Consider the following 26,890-nt stretch of genomic DNA (forward strand, 5'->3'; position numbering starts at 1 on the left):
GATGAAAATATCTTGTTCATAGTCAAATATAGAATATGTCTTACTGATTGTTAGTTTATGATAATAGTTGACAGAGCAGCCAGATTTTTTTTTTTTAATGCTCTAAGAATGAATGTGTTTGGCTGCTAACTTGAATATTTAGAATATCTAGAGAAAATCACAAGGCGTAATGATCAGTATAATCAGGTTGGAGAAGCGGCTTGGACAAAATGAAACATTTTCTAGGAGAACAAGCTTTCATGGTTTGCCATTGACTTATAAAGACCAGGCCAGTTAATAATGCACACAGGAACAAGTGTCCCTATATGCAAAACCAGGATAAGCCTATCTGTGCTGATCTACAGCAATGTGAAAGTACATCAGAAGCTATCACTGAGAGGAGAGAACCACCACTTTTAGGTCATTTTGAAAGATTCCAGTGAACTGGTGTTCCTTTAAAGTGAATACCTGTTTAAAATGAAGAAGACCAAAAACATGAAGAAAGGCAAATGTATTATTTGTAATATTTTGTTCTTTGTCCTGAAGAATGAGATGTGTAGTCTTAGAAGAATGTCAGTTGCTTCACTTCGGAAAGCTTCTCAGAGTTCCATTTGAAACGCAAAGACAGTTTATGAATTGGGTTTCAAATAATTTGAAAGAGTTCTAGTAACTTTTCAAAATGAGAAATATACTGATTTCTTAATGTCTAAGAAAATTCATAAACTCATCCAATAAATGGGTTAAAACTTGTTATCCTATAAACATGTTTAGCTAGAATATTTTTACTCTTCGTTTTCCTTCTAGTCTGTATGACATGAAATTAGTGATTGGGAATTTAAGAGTAACATCAATCACTGGTCTTTCTCTCTAGTCTTGTTTCAACTTTTTAATGTAAGTTCTTAATGAGTTACATAAGGAATTACTATTTCATCAGTTAACTACAGTGGAAGACTATGAAAGTGAATGCCAAATTGAGATTCAAAGCACAATGATTTCTTCAAATTGGAAGCACTGTGGTGATATTGAATGGAGATGCCTTTGGGGGCAAAGTGAGGAGAGCTCTGCTTTTGGGGGCTCTTCTTCCCCACCTTAAAAAGTAGGCACCAACCCAGGGCTCCAGGGGGTTGCTGCTAGGAGTTTGCATCTTTCCATCCATTGGTGGACCTAATTTTTCGTGGTCCTCCCTTTGCCTACAAATGGCATTGTCTGCAACAAAGTCTCACTTCTCTGGAAAAATATCAGACTTGTAGTCAAAAGCCCCAAGCCCAGCCCTAGGTGTAGAATCTTGTATAAATCATGAGAGTTACCCGGAATTATTTCCTCTTTTGTGAATTAAGATTGCTGACTTCCTAACCCATTTATTCAGCTGGCATATGAGCACTTCCTATTGTAGGAATTGTGGCAGCAAATACAGAGCTGCCAACATGTAGGCAAAGGAAATAGCTGTTGTAGCACTCTCCTGAGTCTCAAATATTAAAACAACATATGTGACTTTGTTTTCTGATCTCTGAAGTACCATGCAAATTCAAGAGGTTCTGACAATCAAAGCCAGAAAGTTAAGGCTAAAAGTTTAAACCACAAACATTTGTTAGGTTGAATATGAGAGTAAAATAAAAGGTAAGTGTAGTCAACCCCTGATTATTCACAGATTGGCTAGAGTGTGTGATTATCAATGCCCTTTGATACTCCTCCTTCTAACTGCCAGCTATTGAATATTTCTCTGCTCATTAACACCTGTCTAGTAGTGGGAAGGTGAAATGCTAATCAGCCAATTTGGCTAATTGTTAGCTGCTATGATCCTTTTTATTTTATTTTTTTGAAGTTGAAATAGAGAAAAGTTGAAATCTTTTACTAAAATATGAGCTGTAGGCTTCCAAACTTTATGCCACCTTCCCTTTCTTTTACTTCATAAATAAATTCAGGTACTTCGTTTTCATGAAAGTATTTAAAAGAATGAAGAATCTAGTAATTCATCAGTTCTCAAGTGTCAATATAACTTCACATTATATATTTCTTATTAGCCAGTGTTTGGACGATCTTAATCTCCTACAGGAAAGCCTTAGGATGTAATAGTTGCCACTTTAAGTGTAGCCCAATATAAATAACTGCACTTGCCAAATGGATTTAGACCAATAGGGAATCAACTTGGAGAAAATGACAAGACTACCCTCCCCTTTGCCTTGGGTAGACATTACAGGATCCTCCCCACACCAAATAAGGGGATGAGGAATGTTTTGAGCTTTAAGGGCACTAAGAATAAATCTGAGCTATCACGGATAAGATTACTTTCAACTCTTTATTTCATGTTTTCTGACATAGACCCCCAAATCTGTAATTATCTTAGGGAAACTGTAGGGGCTTAGACGGTACTTTCTGGTTCCTCTGCCTTTTCTTGGCCTATCTCTCTTTGGGGCTGGAGAGCTGGTGTGTGTGTGTTTCCCTTAGAGTGCCAAAAAAAAAAAAGTGCTGAAGAGTCCTAGGGAGATGAAGCTATTTTTGTTCGAAGCTGATACTTCTGCCTGAGCCACAAGTGCTGCTTGGAAAGGGCTCAGGTTGTTTCCAGGGGGGGAGAACTCTGCAGAGAAGAGACAAAGTTCAACAGGACAACAAAGGAGCAGCAGAAACAGCCAGGAAAACGAAGAGCCCTCACGCTTTCACACAGAGCCCCCTATCAGAGTTCTCCAAACCTAAATTATTCTGCAAAGAGCCACTTGACCGGAATTTTTGCCTGCCTTTTCCTTTCTCCAACCACCATGACTGAGATCACGGCTGAAGGTATTGCTAGCATTTTCCAATAGTATCAACTAGGAAAACAAAAAAGAAAAAGGTGGAAATTGACAGTCCCATTGATGGTCAATATGTCCTCTTGAAATGTTGCTTTTAGATAGTTATCTTGATGGATGATTCTATATGGGATCAAAGAAATGGGTTTGGGAGCCGAGAGGCTGTCAGATGTGTGTGTTGGGGAGTGAAAAGAAGTTTCTCTGAAATTTTGCATGTGGAAACTGCTATTTGTGATGCCAAAGGCCCCACTAGTTAACAGTTGTCACCCATACCTCTATAAATAGCTATGGTCATGCAATGTTAGGGCTGATATCTTACCTAGCAAAAATTACAAGGTTTGCATGCAAGGCTGGAGACCACGAAGAACTTAAAATGTTGCATTTAATGTTGAAATTTAGAGAACTGATTTTGAGCATTTTGCTTTATGACATATCAAATTGGAGATCTTAAATTTGTTTTCCTTTCTAACTGGAGTATATAAATATGCACACACACACATATAAGATTTATATACCTAAAAATTTTGTATGTATGTTGGTGGGTATTCAGACAAGGTTTGGAATTGCACAAAATCACTTTAAATCAGTATGGTTTTAAAAATAGAGTAATTAAGCTTTTGATTCTGATTCTTTTCATGCACTCATGTCTTTTACCTCTACATGATGAATCTATATTAAATATTTTCTGTTTTCATGCTTATTCTGAAAAGCTGTATGCTTTTCTGTTTTAAAGCTTATTCTGAAAAGGTATGTACCACACCTTAAAACATTTTTATTATTCGACCATGATAGCAATCATTTTGCCCAAATATAATATATGCAAAATATATGTACATATATAATTATATATATATATTTTGCTATCTTTAAGACAACTAAAGAGTTTTGAATTCAGGCACAATCCATTTCTAGCTGGGGTAAAAATTGGGGAGGTGGATCTAAAATTTGCTTCTGACAGCTGTAAGCAAATCAGACAGGTGGTGCTCTCCACAGCTTCCAAGTCTAATGCTGAGCTGGTTTGTTTTTAATCAGACAACTGAAAAAAGAGAATGTGTGGTTTTGGCTCTTTGGGTAGACATTAGTATGGGCATATGGTCATTTCACAGTTTAAGATTTTCAGTCACTACTTACAAAGAATTGTCTTACTTGCATCTTCCACTAAGAAATTTAGTCTAGTACCCCAAATTAATAGAAATAATTACTGAGAGATTTCTATGTATCAGGTATTTTGCTCAGGACTTTATGTGTGTGTACTTATTGAAACCTCACAGAATTCAATTAAGTTAGCATTATTATCTCCATTTTGCAAAAATAGAAACTGTAACTCTGTTATTTGGAGGCTTGCTCAAAACCACAGCATTGCCAAGATTAGAAGCCAGCCCCCTTAAATCTAGTTTGTGTTTTTTCATTTCTCTAAGAGGATATCAGGTTTCCTCTTTACCAATTTTAGTTCAGAATTTGCTAACTAAATATAAATAGCATTTTTCTTATTCCTTAGATATGCTGCATCATGTGACCTTTAGATGGTCTTAAAGACAGCTATCTATAAAAATGTCTCACTTAGCCCTGCACAAGTTATTAAGATACCTGTGAATATGTTCCCTACCTCCGCATGGGCCGTGAACTGCCAGCTGATTCGGGTCACTTGGCCAAAACATTTTTCACTTGCCTGTGGATTATGCTCTGTAGACCTTCGCACTTGATTCATAAATGTTTTTACAGGAAAATTCCAGATTGTGGAATAGAACTTATGTTTCTGTCTTCTCCCCGTGGAGAGTTTAAAGGGTGCTTGGAAGACCTCTTGTTGTCACCTCTAAAAAAAAATCATTGAATTAGTAATGAATTAAAAATGTAAAAACACCATCTAGTTCCCAGGTGATGGGCATTTCCTACTCCCTGGCCTTAACAGTTCATAGGATATATGTCATCTGAACATCGCATTAGTTATGTACTTTTTTCCTTTTCTGGAATGATTTATTAATCATATTTCTCAAATGATAATTAGACTGACAACTCAGATGAGCTTACCTTTTAAGGTTAGTACCACAGTAATTCTCTGTGTTCATCCAAAGTTTCTTGCATGCTGCTCTACTACACACCTTTCATTTTGACTCCATGATTCTTACTTTTTGTGCACCAGCTACAATAGCCTTCTTTCAGTCTTTTATAAGAGGTGTACTTTGTGCAGAGCCTTGGTACAAGTTGTTCCATCAACCTGGAATATTCTTTCCTCTCATCTGTTATATTTCTTTTGCTGCCACTTTTGGATACATTATTGAAATGTAAGCACTGCATCAGTAGCCTTAGACATATACTGATGATTCTTCTCATCCATTGATCACAAAGCAAGCAGACACCTTGTAGTACTTAAGACAGAGCTGGAGTAGCCCCTTAGAAAGCTTAAGTCCACTGTCCTCACCTCAATTTTATAAAACTGAAGGTCATGGAGATTATACAACTCTCTTGTGGTCACTGATAATTGGGGGAGGTCTGAGGATAGAGTTCATGTTTCTTGTGGTGCTTACTCAACTCTAATGCACGGCATATCTGTAAACCTTACTGAGTTCCTCACATAGATTTTCAGTGCATATTCCAAGCTGGCTTACTTCATCTGACAGAAGAAAGGAAGTAATGTTAGATATGGAATTGTGTTTCAGGTACAGAGCAACAGATGAACTAAAATTAGAACAAAGTTGAAACCCAAAGGACTTTAGGGAAACAATATCTTTGATTCTAGCTATGATAAATTAATAATTATAATGACAATAACCACTGATACTTATTCAGAAGACATTATATGTCAAATGTAACATGACCATTTAATCCTCAGGACAGCAAAATGAGATAGATACTTTTATTATTGCTATTTATGGAATAGGAAGCTGAGGTTTAGAGAGGTTAGAAATTTGCCTGAATTCACACAGCTATTTATGGTGTAGCTAGGATTCACACTCAGATCTCTGACTCCAGAGGCATGTTAAATACTTCCTTTTCCTGCGTGAGACTAATAGTCAGCCTGGTGTTAATTCAGAGGTTGGGAGAGACCTGTACTAGACCCCTGTTCTGGTTTGGCCCCTGCTACACTGGGTAGGTTAGATCAGGCCCCAGACTGGATCTGACTCAGACAGTGCTAAGGTTTAGAGTTATAAATAGCCTTCTGCCTTCTTTCCAGAGGCCCAGTTATTCCTAGACAAATGCCATAGTTAGCTTCCCCTTCTGAGGTTCATATGAACTTTGTCGACTACCAATTTCATCATCTATTTGACAGAATATATCACTATGTAAAAATACTTTTTGAGTAATTTTGATGACAGTAAAGTTTAGTTAATCCTTAATAGCTTTGTGAAAAACATGGAGACTTTTTAAAAAGTTGGTAAAATAGATAATGTTTTCAAATTGCCAATTAACTAACACACAGTCAAATTATGTTTTACAATAACATTCATATAATTGTGTTCTCTGGGTCCAGCTACCTCCAGAATATAGGAAAATACAAATTTTTCTGCAATAGATTCAAGTTGGTAGAGAGCTTATATACAATTAAATTAGCATTTACTAGAATACGTACTTAAAGGAAACTTTTTTTCAAGTTAGAGAAGGGATATCAAACTCTCAACTTCTAAACTGTTATACAACCTCAGGGTTCAGAAGGGTTATTGTACTTTGTAAGGAATTCTTTCCTATTAGTTTAACCACATTTTACTGCTTCTGTCACAAACATTTGAGAGGGTTTGACGTTCAAAATTTAGAGCGAAAATGGTCATTTAGTTTATGTACTGCTCTGCTTTGTGTAAGAGTACCCATTGTTGCTCTCAATAAAAAAAAAATTTAAAAATTCACAGCCAGAATGTTTAATAACTATGCACACAAGTTAGATAACCCAGAGCAACAGATGATGAAATTAAGACCAGGAGAAGATGCAACCTCCATATCTGTGTTTATCTTGCCAAAACCAGAAGTGGCTACTCTGGCCTAAGTGGAGATGACTTGGGGGTGGGGGAGAAGAAAGAGGATGAAGCACTAGATTCAAAGCTTAATCACTTCTGGGTTATGTTCTCCTGATCAAGAGAAGCAATGATCACATACAGAATATCATTTTTAGTCCCAGGAACACATTTTAAAATTGACATTGACAAGCCAGTACATTCAGAAGAGGAGAACCATGATGGTAAGAGGCACAGTGAAATGAAAAGACTTGTGCTCAGGTCCTTTAAGATTGGATTTTCTCATTATGTAGCACTAGAGGGCAATGCAAAGACCCATGGGTAAAAGTCTGGAAGCCACAAAAAGGCAAAATGTTGGTGAAATGTAAGGCAAAACATAACCAACCATTGAAATGATATCTAGGGCTTCCCTGGTGGCGCAATGGTTAAGAATCCTCTTGCCAATGCAGGGCACATGGGTTCGAGCCCTGGTCCGGGAAGATCCCATATGCCGCGGAGGAACTAAGCCCGCGTGCCACAGCTACTGAAGCCTGCACTCCACAGCTACTGAAGCCCACGTGTCTTGAGTCCATGCTCTGCAATGAAGAGTAGCCCCCTTTTGCCACCACTAGAGAAAGCCCACACGCAGCAATGAAGACCCAACGCAGCCAAAAATAAAATAAATAAATTTATTTAAAAAAGAAAGAAATGATATCTAGAACTGACTCTTCTGACTCAAAACAAAACAGGGAAAAAAGCAAAAGAAAAATAGAAAAGAAAACCAATCAAAGAAAAATAACACCACCTTGGATTTTCAAGCAATAGAAGGATGAGGACTGTGTTACAAACTACACCATATTATGCAGTCAGCAAAATCCAGGCTATGGTAACCTCTACAGCACTAACAACCCAGTTCCTTCAAATAAGTTACTAGGAACATAAGGAGATGCCAAGGAATCCTGTGGATGAAAAGAAACGTAAGAACAGAGCAACCCATTACAAGGTATAGAATTGTTAGATCATGATTCAAACAAACTTTAAAACATCTATGAAAAGGGGGCTTCCCTGGTGGCGCAGTGGTTGAGAGTCCGCCTGCCGATGCAGGGGACACCGGTTCGTGCCCCGGTCCAGGAAGATCCCACATGCCGTGGAGCGGCTGGGCCCGTGAGCCATGGCCGCTGAGCCTGCGCGACCGGAGCCTGTGCTCCGCAAGAGGAGAGGCCACAACAGTGAGAGGCCTGCGTACCGCAAAAAACAAAAAAATCTATGAAATAATTGGAAATTTAATAGACTCTGGATGTTAGATGATATTAATAAATTATCATATTTATGGTGGGATAATAATCTTGTGGTTATATTTTTATTTTTTTAATAGTCAGAATGATTTATTATCTTTTTGAAAAATAACAACATGTTCCAAAATGAACATATATGTTTCTAACAAGCAAACACATTTTCAGTTTATTTATATTTTGTCAAGATTTGACAAGACTTCTTATTTGGCAGAATAAGTTCAAATAATGTCAAAAGAAGGATTTTAGCCAGATTCTTAAATTCTTTTTTTTTTGAATTTTATTCTATTTATTTTTTTTATACAGCAGGTTCTTATTAGTTATCCATTTTATACATACTAGTATATATATGTGGTTATATTTTAAAACTGCTTATTATTTGGACATACACATACTCAAATATGAATGAGATGATATGCTTGAAATTTACTTCTACAGAGTATGCCAGAGAATAAAGTAGATGAGGTGTGGGTGGGGTAGGATTGGCCAGGAATTGATTACATTGGAACTGATGGTGGGTACATGGAGTTTCATTATAATTTTCTGTCTACTTCTGCAAATGTTCAAGCTTCTCCATAATAGTTAGAAAGGAAAAGAACAGAGCTGAAGTTTTTAGTGAAGTAAATAACTTTAAGAAAAAAAGTTCTTGTAATGCATGTAAGGTCAGTGACTCTACTGGCCACCAAATTTATTCATAAGTGCAAATTACCCCCTAATTGAACAGTCTGTAGTTATTGAAATGGAAACCAAAAAATGCTCATATTAGACAGAGGGGTCCAGAAATCTACATTTCTAACAACAGACCAGGAAATAATGATTTTCAAATATGTTCATTATAATGTGGGAATCTGTTGCTTAGTTTCATAACATTTCTCAATATTATTAGTGACATTAATTGGAGAAATTAGTGAGCAACAGATCATTTTTGAGATGGTCCATGTGAAAACCTGAGGAAAAATTAAAAACCTAAGGAGTCAACATGATGCAAGAAAACCAGTCCTAAAAGTTGCTGTGGTCAGGAACATCATGTTTATTATCAGGGTCTTAAGTGCCAAAGTCTTGTAAGAATATGTCTTTTAAATAACACAGAAATTCTGAAAGGCTGAAAGGCAGATATTACATAAACCTGGTCAGACCGACTCTAAACATCATCTTCTTTACTGGTCAAGTTGGATTTAGAAAAGAGAAGAAAGAGTGTGAAAACCAGTGAGTTATATAGTTAATTAAAAATAAGAGAGAAAAAGTAGTGCAGAACTGAGGGAAGTCAGCATTAAAATAATTAAAGGCGGTGTGATAAAGTAGGAAGTGTGTAGAGTTTCAAGTCAGAAATCCTGTTTAAGCACTAACTTCACTACTTAACCATAGGTGGTCTGGGGGGGGGACATACACTAGTTGGCTAACCTCGGTTAATAGTGAATAATATGACCAGAGGAAATTTTCCAACTTTTACACGGTCGTGCTAATTGGCAAATTATGTATATATTTTTAGCTGTTCAAAGCATCCATGATGCAAAATAGGTAGTGAAAGTGGACAGAAAGTATATCTTTGTAGTGTTAGCTCTAGTTGGGTTTCATTACGAAGCTTTTCCGTATAGCTTTTCCTTTCCTTCCTTTTGTTATTATTTGTAATATTTACTCTTTCGCCCTCCCCCCAGCCCATCCCTAAGCACACAGTACCCATGGAAAATGTTCTGTTAGCTTAAATACTTCTTAATTTTTTTCCTATTTGTTTTTGGTCATCACTGGGACTGTAATTTAAAAATCATTCTACTTTTACAATACAAAAATGAATTGAGGCTATTCCAGCTATTATTCTAAAGGCTTAGGAATCCTTAGAGAGTTAAAGCCTCCAATGCTATTTGCATTAATTTTTAATCAGTTAACAATGTTAAAGATGAGAGAAACCTAAAATGGTACAACTAAGCAATTTTAAAATCATCTCCATTGACCTTTGGGTTGAATATATCAGTTTGAAAGAAAATGCATAGATAGTTTAGATTTTCCAGCTAAGTTCTTGGTTTTATATTTACAGAGTTTAAAGCATTATTATTTTCTTTTCTTCCTTCAAATAAAAAGAAACCCTTTGGGGACATGCTTAATGTATTTTAAAAATTTATGTTATCTAAAGTAACACATTTAGAAAGAGCAAATTAGGGGGAAAACTTCATCTGGTGACTATGCATTAACATCATACAATAATTCCAAGTTTATGGAGTTTAGGTTCTATTCAACTTAAAAGTTCTAGGAAGCTCCATCAAAGTTAAGTTTTTTGCTCTCCCCAGTTCCTATTTTCTCTGGATAATATGAATACCATGCATAATTTCTGATAGAAAGCACTTATTTGAATGTCACATAAAAATGTATTGCCCCAAGTGAGGGTTATGCAGAGATAGATGAACTTGCTCGTCCAAAATGATAGTATTTTCCATCTTCAAAGGAAGTTGAAAAGAATATCCTTGGCAGATGTGTAATGAATAAAGTCCTGCTTCTCTCTCTACAAGTTATGCTCTCAAAGATCAAACATCTCCACATCTCTGTGCCCGATGTCAAGCTGTCAAAGGCTCATGGAATTTATGATTTTGAGAGATCCTTTGGGATGTAAATGAGCTGTTTCCTCCTAAACCACAGAGTCTGTCTCTCTTATAAAGTAGTTGAATATTACATTTAAATATATATCGTTTAGATAGTTTCTAACTTAGTTTCTGTGACGGGCTGCGGCATGTGGTCTTTCCTTAAACAAGTTAAAGATACAATCTTTTAACCTAGAAGAACAAAGATAATTATTGTTTGGCAACCTGCTTTGTACAGGGGAAACTTGGTTTGTTTTTCACACAGCGTGAGGCTAGAACTCACTCTGATAGACCTGTTTTATCCTTGCTACTCATTTGTTGCATCATTTCCTCTCCGTGACACAGGTTACTGAAACGTTGAGAAAAATTAAAGAAAGAAAGAGCTCTTAATATTTAAAATTTTGTTTTAAAAGTGTTCGAGGGCATTAGTGAGCTTGCGGATGTGAAAGAATCAGTTTCCGCTTATTTATACTACTATCAAAATACATTTTTAGCAAGGTTTCCTTGGAAAATGTATTGTTGCCTTTTAAAATAAAATCATCATGTGATTAAGAGAATTTTCTGTTTGTGGTAGACATTTGATACAATGTCACGACAAAAATGGCAAATGTTAAGTGACACTTTGACATTCAGCGCTAGAGCTATTATTTTTGTCTGTGGTTATTCTTATTTAACTTATGTATAATTGCCTGGGGGAAAAAGAGTGTACTATAAAATCTATAAGTTACCATAGGATGGTAAAACTCCATGCTTATGAATTTAAATCTGTAGAAGTATTAGGGGTTGCATTTAGAGAAAAGCAAACAAAGTACATTCATTTGAAATATAACAAAATTTTAGACTCCGTGGTATTAACTATCAACCTATAAGTAGATGTATAAAGCAGTAGGTCATATCGAAAGCTCAGTTGTAGTTGATATTTTAGCACATATTACATACCAGGCTGAATGCCAGACAATGGGGACATGAAGAAGAATAACACAAGGTCGCTGACTCTAATATGGTAGATTAAAAAACAAGCAGGAAAGAGAAAAACTAAGAGTAGACAGATTTAAAAACATATGACTTCAGTAAGGATTTATGAATGATGAGTGTTTAATTTGGTTTAACAAAGTCATGCTATTGTTCATATATCTTATGATTAGTGAGCACACATTGAAACTTGCTGACAATAACTTTAGAATGATAGTGTCCTGTTCTTGACTCTGATCATTTACGGTGCACATGCCGTTGTTGGGAAGGTGAAATGGCTGGCCAAGAGGTAAGGAGATCAGGAGTAACTGGTTTGCTCAATGTAGAGCTGAAGAAAAAAAGAAATGGGTGGTAGTTGAGAATTAGTGGTTTGTGGGATGAAACCCTAGGATGACCAAGGTGTGGAGTTACCTGGCTAAGAAATTTGGTAAAAATCCTCTGTTTTTGTTAAGGGACACTATTGCTATAGTATTGAAAAAGTTGGATGTCTCACGTGCCTGATTTATTTTAAACTAGTTGTTTATTTTGATCCCTGTTTTGGGGGTTTTTTTCTCACCTATTTAAGTGTTCTCCCACTGCTTGTATTTCCATTGTTGCTTTTGATCCTCAAACACTCCACTTTGAGCTTAGTTTGTATTTATGGAGCCCTATTTCCAGTTCACGAAGAAATAATGAGATAATGCTAATTGTGAGACCAGTATTCACTAAATAAGTTTCTTCAGGGTAATAATGAGAAATCAGCTATAAAGAATTAATTCTATGATCAGTGTTGTTCTAAGTACTATAAGAACTAGTGTTAATAGGCCGGTGGTCTTGTCAAAGTGTCTTATAAGGCCAATGAATTAAACACTGAAGCGAGGCAAGAGGGTTTTAAAGATGTTAGGGAAAAGCTTTTTTCAAGGAAAAGATAAGGAGACATGATCCTTAGTCCGAGGTTCAGAAGATGTGACCAGGAATCTTTAATCTAGATATAACTAGATTGAAGCAATAAGTTCACAGAAACCTTTAGAAACTTTGTTCATAGTGACTGGAAGAGTTGTATTAGAAATAATATTATAGTTTTGAAAGTTGCCAGATCATTTTGGCTATCTCTTGAATTAGGTAGACAGGTTTAACTATTAAGTTTCTGCCCAGTCTCTCTAGATTTGAAATGTCTTGCAGGTCTTGGCTAGAATGATTCTAGCATGGGTCCCTATCTTTGAGTGACACAGGCTGTCAGTACCCAGGTGTTTTGGAACAGGATATTTTGTCTTTGTCCCATCACTCTGTTATTCACCTGTGGATGCAGAGGGGCAAAACTTCTGATATCTTGAAGGATGTTCATTCATTTAAGAAGTACTTACTTGTATATATTTGGGGTATCTTTGTTAGGTCTGAGGGTGAAATGTGAAATATATATAAATCTAGTGCTCAAGGAAAGATGAAATAATTGTATAAGAAACTATGTGATACAAGTTCGGAAGTTCTAAGTTGCCTAAAGGAAGTACAGATAAAATTATAAATACAAAAATTGTGAGATAGATTTTTTGGTTTCTTATTCAAATTTAAAGTAGACAATATTTACATATATGAAACAGCTACAGAATAAATTAATAGATAACAAATAAACAAATTAGGGTTATGAGATATGATTATCAGGGAAATCTGAGAAGCAAGAGAATAGATGGACTTGGTTGACCAGGGACTGTTAAAAAGAAGTAGAATTTAACTTAAAACTTGAAAGATCTTTCTAAATGAAAGGACAGGAACATAAAAGAAAAGCAAATAATGAAGTTTTTCACCAAAATACCTAGATGCTAATAGTCCCAGGTTAATTTATTTAACAAACAATTATTTGATATATTTTCATTAAATTAACATCTTGCCCTCATGATCTATGCTGGGGAATCAAAGCTGGAGAAGACACACTCTACTGACATTTGGGGCAGGAAAAGCCTCTCCCAGACACTGCAGGACAATTACCATACAGTAGCACCCCTCACCGTAATTTTGACTGAACAAATAATCCCAAACATTTTCCAATAGAGATGCTAAACCACACCCCAGTTAACAACAAACAAGAATCTAAGACAAAAGTGAGCAAAGGTGCTAATAGTTGTGAAGGAGCTAGCATCAAAGTACTCAATTATGAGAAATTCCTGGCTTAGTTATCTTCCAATTTTATACAGAAGATTCTTTTCAGGTCAATATAAAGGATTTGCATTGCTAGGAAGGTTTTCTTAATAGTCTTTAATCAGTTACCAGCTAAGAGTTATTATATCAATATTAAAGATAACCATCTTGTTCAATGATTAGAAAGTTATTTGGAATAGGATGAAATCCTTTCTGAAAAGGAATTATGTTTGGTTGCCTTGATTTGCTATTTGTAATTCTATAGTAGAAAGATAAAAACAGGATAATTTTAAGGAAGTGTGGGGCAAAGAGATTCACAAATTAAATGCAATAACACAATTTCCCCTTGAGAAAAATCAGTGAAAGGTGATGGCTTATTTTGTGTGTCCTTGAGCTAATGAGTTGAGAAATGACAGCATAATTTGAGGAGAGGCACAGGTGGAAGCAGCTCTAATGGGTAAACTGAAAGTCAGTACTTTGCAAATTGCCTCATATAGTTTAACAGAAGCTAAATTATAAACTTGAGGGTGGATTGCATTTTTTTACCTGATAGTCACCCTACATTGTGGCATATTGAATTCTGAGTTTGCTTAGGGACCTCCGATGTTTTTTTAATCCTTTGCTACACTACCAAAAGGGCAAATGTGTCTTCTAATCATGTAGGAACTCAAAATTATGTTGTTACATAACACTGATCTAGAAGCCAAAATGCACAAGAGCACTATCTACAGGTGAATAAATAATTACGTAACTGTGGCAATTTTTTTTAAACACCTTCATTAGAGTATAATTGCTTTACAATGGTGTGTTAGTTTCTGCTTTATAACAAAGTGAATCAGCTATACATATACATATATCCCCATATCTCCTCCCTCTTGCGACTCCCTCCCACCCTCCCTATCCCACCGCTCTAGGTGGTCACAAAGCACAGAGCTGATCTCCCTGTGCTATGCTGTTGCTTCCCACTAGCTATCTACTTTACATTTGGTAGTGTATATATGTCCATGCCACTCTCTCACTTCGTCCCAGCTTCCCCTTCCCCCTCCCCGTGTCCTCAAGTCCATTCTCTATGTCTGCGTCTTTATTCCTGTCCTGCCCCTACATTCTTCAGAACCATTTTTTTTTCTTTAGATTCCATATATATGTGTTGGCATACAGTATTTGTTTTTCTCTTTCTGACTTAATTTTTTGAAAAATATTGTTCCACTTGGTTTTCAAAAGACACGCCATCTCATCCATTCAGCGTGAAAAGAAATAACATGAGTCATCACAGTTTTTTAAATGTTTTTAATTTTTTCTTTAAAATTCTGTTGTAAAATATACACACGGAAAGCTGCATAAATCATATATGTTTATGTAACATTTACTAAACATTAATGGAGTTGACATCCACAAAACCAACACCCAGATCAGAAAACAATACTGCCATCACCTCTGAAGCATAGTCCAATCTGCCCACCAATAGACTGACTCTCACTGGCTTTGCTTCCCAGTCAAGACATCTATTTCTCCAGCCCTTCTCCCATAAGGAAAAACTATTCTTACTCTTTTAATAAAAATCTTCTTGCTTTGCTTTATAGTTTTATAACCTCCACATCTATAAACAATATAATTTAGTTCTGCCATGTTTGTTCTTTGCATAAATGAAACCCCACAGCATGTGTTATTCTGTGTCTTGCTGCCTTAATTCAACACTGTTTGTATGACTCATCTGTTTTGTTGTATGTAGCTGTACTTTATGTTATTCTTCTTGCTGCACAGTATTCCACTGTATGAATGTCATAATTTATTTATCCATTGGAATTTTTTAAATTTGGTGCTTTTATGAGCAATACTGCTATGATCATTTCTCTTTTTTTAGTTTTATTATGCTGTGGTTCTACTGACAATGTATATTTATTTCATGGCACTATGCTCTGTGATGAAAAGGTGAATTAGGCATGAAGAAGATACCTTGTTCACTCAAATTGTGTAGCATGTGTATTATCATTTAGCTTATCAAATTCTATTATTATCTAACTGAAAAACACAGAGAAAGGATGACCTCAATGGGCATCTACTAGAAATGTCCCAGCTTGTTTTTCAGAAGAAATTGACCTAGTCCTATGAGATATATATGATGGGTATTTGGAGGAGCAGGGAGAGAATAAGTAGAATATAAGGACTTCTCAGAGATAAAGAAGTAATCCCCTAAAGATGATGTGGTACATATTTACAATGGAATACTACTCAGCCATGAAAAAGAATGAAATAATTCCATCTGCAGCAACATGAATGCAACTAGAGATTATCATACAAAGTGAAGTAAGGCAGAAAGAGAAAGACAAATATCGTATGATACCACTTATATGTGGAATCTAAAAGATGACACAAGTGAACCTATCTATGAAACAAATAGAATCAGGGATGTAGAGAATAGACCAGTGGTTGCCAAGGGGGAGGTGGGTGGGAGAGGGTAGGAGTGGGAGTTTGGGATTAGCAAATGCAAGCTGGTATATATAGAATGGATAAACAACAAGGTCCTACTGTATAGAACAGGGAACTATATTCAACATCCTGTGATAAGCTATAATGGAAAAGAATATGAAAAAGAATGTATATATATGTATAACTGAGTCACTTTGCTGTACAGCAGTAATTAACACAACATTGTAGTTCAACTATACTTCAATAAAAAATAAATTAAAAATTTAAAAAGAACTAATCTCCAATGTATCTGAGGCTGTACAAGCAGCAACTCAAGAATTATCATTTAGACCTGGCATAACCTGGCATAAAAAATATTCAAAAATATTTCTTGAATATTATGTCTCCTCATTGCCAATCGTTGTGCTTGGAGCTGGGCCAGTAACAACAAAAAATAGTCCCTGTTTTCCCAGAGTTTATGCTGACATTGAAAACGTATGTCATGACCAGAATACTCATCCTCACCAGGTTCTGCATGTTGATCTCCTTGCTGGCACTGGTGAGGATGACGAAATTCTTGCTGGTTGGGCTCCCTTTTTCTAGGATTCCTGGTACATTCCTATTAATGGACTCAAGCTTTAGTTAGTCTTTAATGACATTTATTCAGATATTGCTATTTTTCACATTCAGGCAAGACTTAAGTTTCCAGTTCTACTCTTCCTGCTTTTAGATCAGGACCTCCTGTCTTTAAAGGTAGTCTGCTTCAGAGATTTAATTTTATCCATTTCATGTTCATTTTGTCATCTGAAACTCTCAAAAATGGTTAAAAAGTGTACTGGCTGTGGCCAGGGAATTTAAGCAACTTTCAGTGTTTAAGATCCCCACACAATACTTCGCTCTACTAAGCAGGCCTAAGCGACACTTTTTATTGAGAAATGCTCACAAAATGTCTACTGATAAAGAGTAGAGAGAATATTAGTTATGGTATGCAAAATAATGGCCCTCAAAGGTATCCATGCCCTAATCCCCAGAACTTGTGAACATGTATTTAACGGGGCAAAAGGGAATTTGCAGGTGTGATTAAATTAGGGACCTGGAGATAAAGAGATTATCCTGTATTATCTGGGTGGGTCTAATCTAATCATATGAGTTCTTGAAAGTGGAGAATCTTTCCTGGTTGTGGTCAGAGGGATATGTGATGTTAAGACTTGACCAGCCACTGTTGGCTTTCAAGATGGAGGAAGAGGCCATGAGCCAAGGAATGTGGTAGCCTGTAGAAGCCAGAGAGTGTAAGGAGATGAATTCTTCCTGAGAGCCTCCACAAAGGAATGTAGCCCTGCAAACACCTGGACTTTAGCCCCTGGAGACTCATGATGGACTTCTGTGACACAAAACCCTATGATAATAAAGGTGTGTTATTTTTTTTGTTTGTTTGTTTTTTTTTTTTTTTTTGTGTTACGCGGGCCTCTCACCGTTGTGGCCTCTCCCGCTGCGGAGCACAGGCTCCGGACGCGCAGGCCCAGCGGCCATGGCTCACAGGCCCAGCCGCTCCGCGGCACGTGGGATCCTCCCGGGCCGGGGCACGAACCCGCGTCCCCTGCATCGGCAGGCGGACTCCCAACCACTGCGCCACCAGGGAAACCCAAAGTTGTGTTATTTTAAGCCACTGAGTTTATGGTCATTTATTATGGCAGCAGTAGAAACCTAATATACTGTGTTTATCTGATTACTGCAACTCTCTCTTATGCACTAAGAGACACATTTTCAGAAGGCTTATAAAAAACTGACATAGAATAACCGCAAATTTTTTTCCACAAGAATTTTTTATAAAAGTCCCTTTTTAAATTAAAAAAATAGGTCTCCCTTTTGTATAAGAAACCTGAGGCTAAAAAGGAGCCCTCTTTCCAAGGTTACAGAACTCATTATTGGGACAATTAACAATTGTTAATGACTAACTGGCTTATTTCTGATAATGACTAACTGGCTTATTCTTTCTGTAGAAATGTATGCTGACTTTCCTTCCAATAAATGGAGTTTTCTAGTAAGTAATATTTTCCCTCTAATAATCAGCAAATATAGAGAGGCACTTCATTTTGGTTCATATTTTTCAGAAATGGATAATTGAAAATCTTAGGAAAGAGGGTTATAGTTTGTGCAATATTTATTTCTTCTTAAAATCTCTACAGTTAGTCTGCTTCCATTCAATTCTATGCCATTTATGAAACACAAAATATGACTTTTTCTATAATCAGTAGCATTTGCATGTATGTATATTTAATTACCTACACACAATATGTAAGACATATTGTCCACACTGCCTTGAAAATTATAAAATAAACTTTTTAAAAAAGTTCTCTTGGTTCTTAAATCAGGACACTTTCCCCTTTTTGGAATGGGTATTCTTCACCTTTCCTGGTTTGCACACACTAGGAAGCTACATTTTCCACTGGATAGAAAGCTGACACTGCTGCAGTAAAAAAAGAATCAGGTCAGAGATTAATTTCATGGAACCCACAGTCATGTCAGCTAAACATGATCTGTTTGAGGTAGGTGAAAGATGTGAGATTACTCCGCTTGCTGTCCAAACTAAAATAAACATGCCTTCCTTTTATATTCGGATTTTAAAACTTTCCTTCTTTCGTTTGAGACTTCTAATGTATCCTTGCATAAAGTTTCTGCAGATTTTAAACTACTGACACAATCTTTGTGCTGAAACATCTTCCAAATAAAACCCATTAAAGAAAAAAAGGCGATCACATGGTGGGATTCAAGCAGATATTAAAAATGATGTAATTAAAGTTCTTGAAGTTGTAAAAGTTAGCAAAATAAAACTTGGAACTAAGTAAACAAAAGTTAGATTTGCATGAAAACGAAGTTTTCCTTAGTTTGACCTGAATGTCCATTAAAGGGCAGAATGCTGGTGGTTGTATCTTTGTTGATAAATGTTAAAGGACAAATTTTAGAAAGTAAAGAAAGCAACAGCAAAGCAAAATTGTGAGTTGTGAGAAACCATAAATACATAATATTTATACAGAATTTATACAGTATAAATTCATATGAATAAATACAAAGTGTACATGTATTTATCTTATGATGCAGAGAATAAAATGTGAATTTAAAGTTTTAATTTTAATTAATATTGAGTTCCTAGTGTCTCATGAGACACTGTGCATGAAGCAGTAAGAGAAAGTATTTGGTAACTGTGTCATAAAAAATTATAATTTCATGATAGAGAGATGTTCTTTGATAAATGTATTTAAAACATTTATTTTAAATATAATAGTAGCTTAAGTTCAGAAGCAAGTCATAATATTTTTATTTTAGAATAATTTTGTAAATACACCTCATTTTTCTAAATTTTTCATTTATCTTTGAATTAATATTAAAAGGGTCAACTTGAGGTTATTTAAAAAAATATCTAGGTATTGTCCCATGGTAACATTCGTATGTTCTTTGAATGGTGGAGAGTTTGAAGTGATTTATACACACTTAAGCCAGTGCCTCCCAAACTTCAATGTGTGTATGAGTCACTTGAGGATCTTATTAAAAGGCTAATTCTGACTCAGTAGGGCTGGGGTGAGGCCTAAGAATATGCATTTCTAACATGCTCCAGATGATGAGGATGCTGCTTGTACATGGACCTCACTTTGCATAAGAAGATCTAGAGTATTTTAAGGGATGATTAGAGAAAAACTATGCTTTTGGTTTTAGCATCTAATTTTCAGCTGAAGTGAATAAACCAATGGATATCCTGTGAGAGAAGACCAGAAGGAGAAAGAATTTTTTTTAATTTATTTTTTCTTTGACTCTTTAAAGAGTGCATATGAATCTTTATAAGAAGAAAGGTTCATAATGCTGGGTTACTTGTGTGCCATACAACTCATATTTATTATCTGTATATAGTGCCAAATAGTTTCAAACCTGACAAATCTTAAAAAGAATTGTTTCACGCTTTAATGATATTTCTATGTTGTTAATGATGATTTAGATTTTACAAAGGGATACAAATTGCATGAACGTTTATTTAGATGCTTTTTAACACTTAAAAATTAATAATTATTACCAATTTATATTTATTGAATATCACTGGGCGTTTGGCTTTAGGTTTCACACTTTTAAAAAGATTAGACATGTATCTCTTTATAATACACTGTAAGCTGTCTCTATGCTTACCTTTTTTAAAAGAGTTTCAATCAAACTGAATAAATGAGGTTATTAAGCAGATTAAATAGTTGATTAATAATGATGACATTAATTGATTAGTGCTGAAAGAGATTATGTTTTCTCTTTAAGATGATAGGTTTTGAATTCCTTATAATAATTAGGAAACATAAAACTTGCAAATATATATTTAAATACATTTATTTAAATGAATGCTAGGAAATCTCTAAGTCTATTTCAATTGGAACTAAAAATGTTCCTGATATAAATGTAGATTGGGACTTTCTTCATGTAAATTCTGGCATCACTTGCCCATCCTCAAATCATGAGTCTTTTTTCTAGGACACATGTGTTGGCACCATGTGAGCCTTAGATTTGTTCAGTGTCTGACATTTTCTAATACCTCCGTAAGTGAAGAATGATGCTGTTGCCTTTCATAGTTGCTTTAGGTCCTTATTCACCAAATGTACCACTTTTCCTTGTTATTCAGTGCATCTAATTTTACCCTTATCCTGGATTCAGTTATTGATTGTATTTCTATGATGAGAAAGAAATACCATTATGATAAAATAGAATTGTAGGAAAGTAGAATTGAAACAGTTTTTAAGGTCATTTCAAGCAATTTCATGTTAAAATACAAGAGTTATTCTTGTTATAAAATTATGTGCCTGGAAACTACTTCAAGGCTTTCTCCTGTCCCTACGCAGAAATATACTATAAGAAATGTCAAAGAAAATGAATATCTATCTTATAGTTAAATATTTTCATGCAAGGGTACTCAACGTTTTCCTTAGCTATTTTTATAATAATACTTGTGTCAAGATGTCGTCACCTAAATCTCTCCTATTAAGATTTAACACAATTTCCTCTTCTATTTTTGAACTTGAAAATAGCAGGTCACCATTCTCTTTATAGTGACCCTTTGTCTTTTAGAACACTAATTTTACATTGTTCTCGGCTTTTTACTTAAGTTGGAAGAGCCAAGAAGAGAAAAAGATGTTTCTCCATATGCTGTACACTATTTTTCAGCCTTTTAGTCATATTAGTTTCTAACCTGTAAATTTCAAATAAAACTATTTTTTGAGAAGATGTAGATGTGATATTTCAAACATGTATTTACAGACAAAGCAAAGGCACTGACATAAAAATGAACACCCCAAGCCAATCAGAAGGAATGTCAGCCTTGATGCTGTGTTTGTGCTTACTAACTACCAACTCTGTGTATTGAGAATGTTTGGTGAAAACACTGTATAAGATCAGAGAGTCATAGATTTAAACTCTTACTCTCCCTTGTACTCACAATGCGACTCATCTTTCTGAAGTGCAGTTTTCTTATCTACAACAGAAAGATAATAATGACAGTTTATAGGGTATATACAAGCATACCTCATTTTATTGAGCTTCACTTTATTGCCCTCTGCAAATTTGCATTTTTTTACAAATTGAAGGTTTCTGGCATCCCTGCATCAAGCAAGTCTATCAGCACCATTTTACCAACAGCCTTTTCTCATGTCTTGTCTTTGTGTCACATTTTGGTAACTCTCACAATATTTCAGATTTTTTCATTATCATTATATTTGTTATGGTGATCTGTGATCAATAATCTTTGATGTTACTATTGTAATTATTGTGGGGCACCACAAACAGCACCTATTTAAGATGGTGAACTTAATTGATAAATATGTGTGTTCAGACTGCTCCCCTGATCAGCTGTGCCCCAGTCTCTGAGACATAACAATATTGAAATTATGCCAGTTAATAATGCTACAGTGGCCTCTAAGTGTTCAAGTGAAAGGAATGTCTCTCACATTAAAACAAAAGCTAGAAATGATTAAGCTTAGTGAGGAAGGCATATTAAATTCCAAGACAAGTGGAAATCTAGGCCTCTTGCACCAAACAGCCAAGTTGTGAATGCAAAGGAAAAGTTCTGGAAGGAAATTAAAAGTGCTACTCCAGTGAACACATGAATGATTGGAAAGCAAAACAGCCTTACTGCTGATATGGAGAAAGTTTTAGTGGTCTGGATAGAAGATCAAACTAGCCACAACATTCTGTTAAGCCAAAGCCTAGTCCAGACCAAGGCGCTAACTTTCTTCAATTCTATGAAGGTTGAGAGAGGTAAGGAAGCTGCAGAAGTCTGAAACTAGCAGAGGTTATTCATGAGGTTTAAGGGAAGAAGCCATCTCCATAACACGAAAGTGCAAGGTGAAGCCTCAAGTGTAGAAGTACTGCTGCTGTTGTCCAGAAGATCTAGTTAAGATAAATTCATGAAGGTGGCTACACTAAACAACATATTCTCAGTGTAGACTAAACAGCCTTCTATTGGAGAAAGATGCCATCTAGAACTTTCATAGCTAGAGAGGATTAAGTTAATGCCTGGCTTCAAATCTTCAAAGGACTGGCTGACTCTCTTATTAGGGGCTAATGCAGCTGGTAACTTTAAGTTGAACCCAATGGTCATTTACCATTTTGAAAACCCTAGGTCCCTTAATAATTATGCTACCTCTACTCTACCTGTGCTCTATAAATGGAACGACAAAGCCTGGATGACAGCACATCTGTTACAACATGGTTTACTGGATATTTTAAGCCCACTGTTGAGAACTACTGCTCAGAAAAAAAAAAAAAAATCCTTTCAAAATATTACTGTTCATTGACAATGCACCTGTTCACCCAAGTGTAGAGAGATGGAGGAGATTAATGTTGTTTTCATGCCTGCTGACACAACATCCGTTCTGAAGCCCATGGATCAGGGAGTCATTCTGACTTTCAAATCTTATGATTTAAGAAATACATTTTGTAAGGCTATAGGTGCCACAGATATTTATTCCTCTGATGGATCTGGGCAAACTAAACTGAAAACCTTCTGGAAGGGATGGACCATTCTAAATGCAATTAAGAATATTTGTGATTCATGGAAATAGGTCAAAATATTAACATTAACAGGAGTTTGGAAGAATTGATTCCAACCTTCATGGATGACTTTGAGGGGTTCAGGACTTGAGTGGATAAAGTAACTACAGATGTGGTGAAAATAGCAAGAGAACTGGAATTAGAAGTGGAGCCTGAAGATGGGACTGAGTTGCTGCCATCTCATGATAAAAGTTGAATGAAAGGAGTTTCTTCTTATGGATGAGCAAAGAAAGTGGTCTTTTGAGTTAGAATCTGCTCCTGGTGAAGATGCTATGAAGATTCTTGAAATGACAACACAGGATTTAGAATGTTACACAAACTTAGTTGATAGAGCAGTGGCAGGGTTTGAGAGAATTAACTCCAATTTTGAAAGAAGTTCTGTGGGTAAATGTATCAAATAGCACTGCATGCTACAGAGAAATCATTTGTGAAAGATAGCACTAAGAGATTGGTCAAATTTCATTGCTGTGTATTTTGAGAAATTGCCACAGCCATTCCATTCTCCAGCAACTACCACCCTGATCCAACAACAGCCATCAACATTGAGCCAAGACCTTCCACCATCAAAAATATTATGACTCGCTGAAGGCTCAGATGATGGTTAACATTTTTTAGCAATAAAGTCTTTTTAAATTAAGGTATGTACGTTGTTTTTTCAGACATAATGCTGTTGCACATTTAATAGACTTAGTGTAAACAGAACTTTTATATACACTGGGAAACCAAAAAATTCATGTGACTTGCTTTATTGCAGTGGTCTGGAACTGAACCTTCAATATCTCTGAGATATGCCTGTATATGAAAGTGCCCAACACTGCCTGACACATACTAGGACAATATAAACATTAATTTATTTTCTCTTGTATCGATCAAGCAACTTTATGGGAGCTCCAAAGAGTCATACATCTGTGTTGGTGTATGTATGAATCATACACACATGCAATCAATAATATATAAAAATTATTTTGTTTCACTTTACTCAGATAATAAAGATTATAATATTCCTCTAACTTATACAGATTACAGTAGGGACAGTTGTTTCATTGTTCTTTTCTTCCCCCTCTCACATCTTGTGAATATAGTGTAACTTTTGTTCTTCTCAGTCTGGTTTTCTTGACAATTTTTAAATTATTGGCATCTTTTTCAGACTTAAAATTTACAGTAAAACCTACAATTATACATAAAGTTTTGACATTTCAATTTTCTTTCACGTACTAATCTCATTTTCATATTTCACAAGAATTATGAAATTCCTAAAATAATTTAATTCTTCCAGCTCTAAGAACTTGTACAAATAACTAAGGTAAATTGCATCTTTCTAGGTTTAATTCAGCTTAGCAGGCCCTTGTTTTACTTTTCTGCTTCTGTGTAACAATATTACCACAATCAAAGTGGCTTAAATTATCATATATTTATTATCTCATAGTTTCTGTGTTAGGAGTCTGGGCATGATTTAGTTGGATCTTCTACTTCAAGGTCTCTCAAACATGCAATAAAAGTGTCAGCAATAGTTGAGGTCTCATTTGAGGGTTAAATGGGGGAAGGATCTACTTCTAAACTCACAAGGTTATTGGCAAAATTCATTCCTTATGACTGCAGGACTGGCCTCGGTTTCTTGCTGGTTCCTGGAAGAACCTGTTCTCTGAAAGTTGCTGTCAATTCCTAGGTGCTGTTTTTATATCCTTGCCACATGGGACTCACAACATGACCACCAGCAAGAAAGACAGTCTCCTAGGCAAGTCAGGTGTCACAATCTTATGTAAGGTAGTAATGTACACATCCCTTCACTTTGCTGCCTCCTGTTGGTTAGAAGTTAGTTCCAGGTCATGTTTACACTCCACAGGAGATTATGCAAGGGCATGACTATCTGGAGATGGATATTACACAGGCCATCTTAGAATCTGTCTGCCACAGCCTCTGCAGTTCAGGATCTGCTCTTCAGTTGAATAAGTCAGAAAGCTGTTTATTAATCAGGCTTAGTTGAAAGACTTAAATCTTATGAGGCTGAGTTAAGACGTGAAATATGCTTTTGTTTAATTATCTATAAATGGTTTTGCTTTTCCAGGGACCGTAATATTTGGATTCAGTTCAGTCCCTTCCAACATTTAGGTACATGGAAAATTTAATTAAAAGAAACTTTAGTGCTAGAAATAGGACAAAGGAATTTTCACAGTTCCGAGGGATGTTTCACTCTGGAAATGTGAGATTCTCATGGATTAGGACTTGTACCACTAAAATACAGTTTCTACAGTGACCTAATTGTGAGGATTGGCCAGTTCTGTACAATTATGTAGTGCTGAATTAACTAGGAAAATTGTTTTCTTGCTCTACTTTTTCTGGTTACCACATCAAATGTTTCATGGGTCATTTCATCAACATTTTTATTTCAAAACATTTTCAAGTTGAAATCTGATTTCCTAGGTGTATTTGGACTCCAGGAGTCCCATCTGGATGGTCAGGGGAAGGTGACAGTTTTTCTTTTGTCATATACTATGAAAAGCCTTAGGGACTAGATTTTTAACCTTGTTCCCAGAAAGTCCCCATACTTGGGTAAAAAGAAAAAGTAGGATTTTGTGTCCTTGTTATGAATTAAGTTCTACTCATCCCTCAGATTTTATCTCAGTTATCCCTGTGTGTGATTATGTCTACATTATAGGATCTTACAGCATTCATATGTCTCCTCTGTAGCATTTATCACAGTTGCAATTTTCCATTTGTATGGTTATTTAATAGATGCCTCGGTTACTTACTAGTCTTGGCCCAATGAAGACAGAGACCGTAAGGAAATTTGCTCACTTTTTGATCCCAAGTACCTAGCAAAATGCTTGACACATAGTATGGCTACTATGTGTCAATAAATCATTGCAGAGTGAGTGCATATGTGGGCATCTGGAACGACAGTTATCAGACTGAAAGCTCTCCCTATGCCGTGTGAGTGATGTTATCAAGCTGCAGGAAGCAACAGAGGGGCCCTGATTTGAAGCTGAAACCTGTGTTAAGGAAAAAGAGAATTCACAGTGACAATGGGCTCCTGGCTATGACTTAGCTATGGTGCTCTTTGATGTGCTCATTTTCAACTCTTTCTTATTTAACATTTTAAATACCTTGGCATTTACCAAGGTGTTGTTAGAAATGGCACTTGTTAAACTTTAGTATATTTTTGGATACCTTTAATAACTATTACATGTAATATTACATGTAAGGAATCATTCTGTTAATAGACAGAATCAACTAGACAAATAAAAATTAAAGCTGTGTGTAAGAGCATTTACAGTTTTCACTTAACACTTTATTCTCTGGTTTGCAACATTAATTAATTGACTAATTGATTTTGTGACTTTAACTTTTTGAAAGAAGTTATTTTCATGATTTCTAGTATGAATTTTGCTCTTTTATTTCAAAGTTTCTTATATTTCATCTGGCCTTTGAACAATCATGTATTGAGCACCTCTTTTAAAACTAGATATTGTAGAATGTGATAGTGATAGAGATTAATGGGGAGAACAAACAGGAATTTTAATATAGTATAATGGGAAATACGAACTTTATATAAGAACGATTAAGATTTCTGCATATAATACCATGATAGCATATAAATGAGATACCAGCCCATAGTATAGCCAGAGACCAAAGTGGGAACGTTGCCAGGAAAGGATTCCGTTTAGAGGAGATGCTTGAGGAAAATCTTAAAGAACCAATTACAAGTCAGCTGGGAGAAGAACAAAGGGGGAAGTGATTGATTTCCCAATTTAGCCTCATCTGTGTCTTATCAATTTTTT

General features: G+C 35.7%; 1 protein-coding gene across 1 annotated transcript in view; it reads left to right on the plus strand.

Annotated features, from left to right (window-relative positions):
• The first annotated feature begins 2,468 nt into the window (after positions 1-2,468).
• The window catches only part of TRDN (triadin), a 372,172-nt gene continuing 347,750 nt past the window's right edge, over positions 2,469-26,890 (plus strand). The window contains exon 1 of the mRNA XM_024759083.1: positions 2,469-2,754. Within this exon, the coding sequence (XP_024614851.1) occupies positions 2,733-2,754 (22 nt within the window). The 5' untranslated portion in view covers positions 2,469-2,732. The remainder of the gene's footprint in view (positions 2,755-26,890) is intronic.

Source organism: Neophocaena asiaeorientalis, unplaced genomic scaffold, assembly GCF_003031525.2.
Source record: "Neophocaena asiaeorientalis asiaeorientalis breed wild unplaced genomic scaffold, Neophocaena_asiaeorientalis_V1.1 scaffold5, whole genome shotgun sequence".
Taxonomy (NCBI): Eukaryota; Metazoa; Chordata; class Mammalia; order Artiodactyla; family Phocoenidae; genus Neophocaena; species Neophocaena asiaeorientalis.